The sequence below is a fragment of the Morone saxatilis genome, unplaced genomic scaffold (assembly GCF_004916995.1).
Source record: "Morone saxatilis isolate NCDOM2014 unplaced genomic scaffold, NCSU_SB_2.0 Contig0, whole genome shotgun sequence".
NCBI lineage: Eukaryota > Metazoa > Chordata > Actinopteri > Moronidae > Morone > Morone saxatilis.
Window position 1 is genome coordinate 3,664,264 of NW_023339650.1, and position 292 is coordinate 3,664,555.

The 292-nt window shown below is 53.1% G+C and overlaps 1 protein-coding gene across 1 annotated transcript in view; it reads left to right on the plus strand.

The window, feature by feature from the left end:
- The window catches only part of pde1ca (phosphodiesterase 1C, calmodulin-dependent a), a 22,963-nt gene that overhangs the window by 20,638 nt on the left and 2,033 nt on the right, over nt 1–292 (plus strand). The window contains exon 14 of the mRNA XM_035656348.1: nt 26–286. Coding sequence (XP_035512241.1) covers nt 26–286 — 261 coding nt within the window. The remainder of the gene's footprint in view (nt 1–25; nt 287–292) is intronic.

Sequence of the window (292 nt, forward strand, 5' to 3'; positions counted from 1 at the left end):
TGTGTGTGTGTGTGTGCGCTGGTAGACCTGGAGGCAAATGCCAAGACGAAGGCAGAGGAGGACGGCCAGGGAGAGAAGGAGACAAAAGAGGAGAGAGAGTCAAAGAGACTCAACACAGAACAGGATGAGATGAAAACAGACATGGAGGAACAGGAGGAGGTTGAGAACAGGAGGCAGCAGGAGAAGCGGCAACCTAAAGAGGAGAGAGGACACAATAATCCAGGAGGGGCTGCAGGCTCCCTTCAGGGATCAGGTCTAAATCACACAGACAAGAAGAAGCCTGACGGCCACA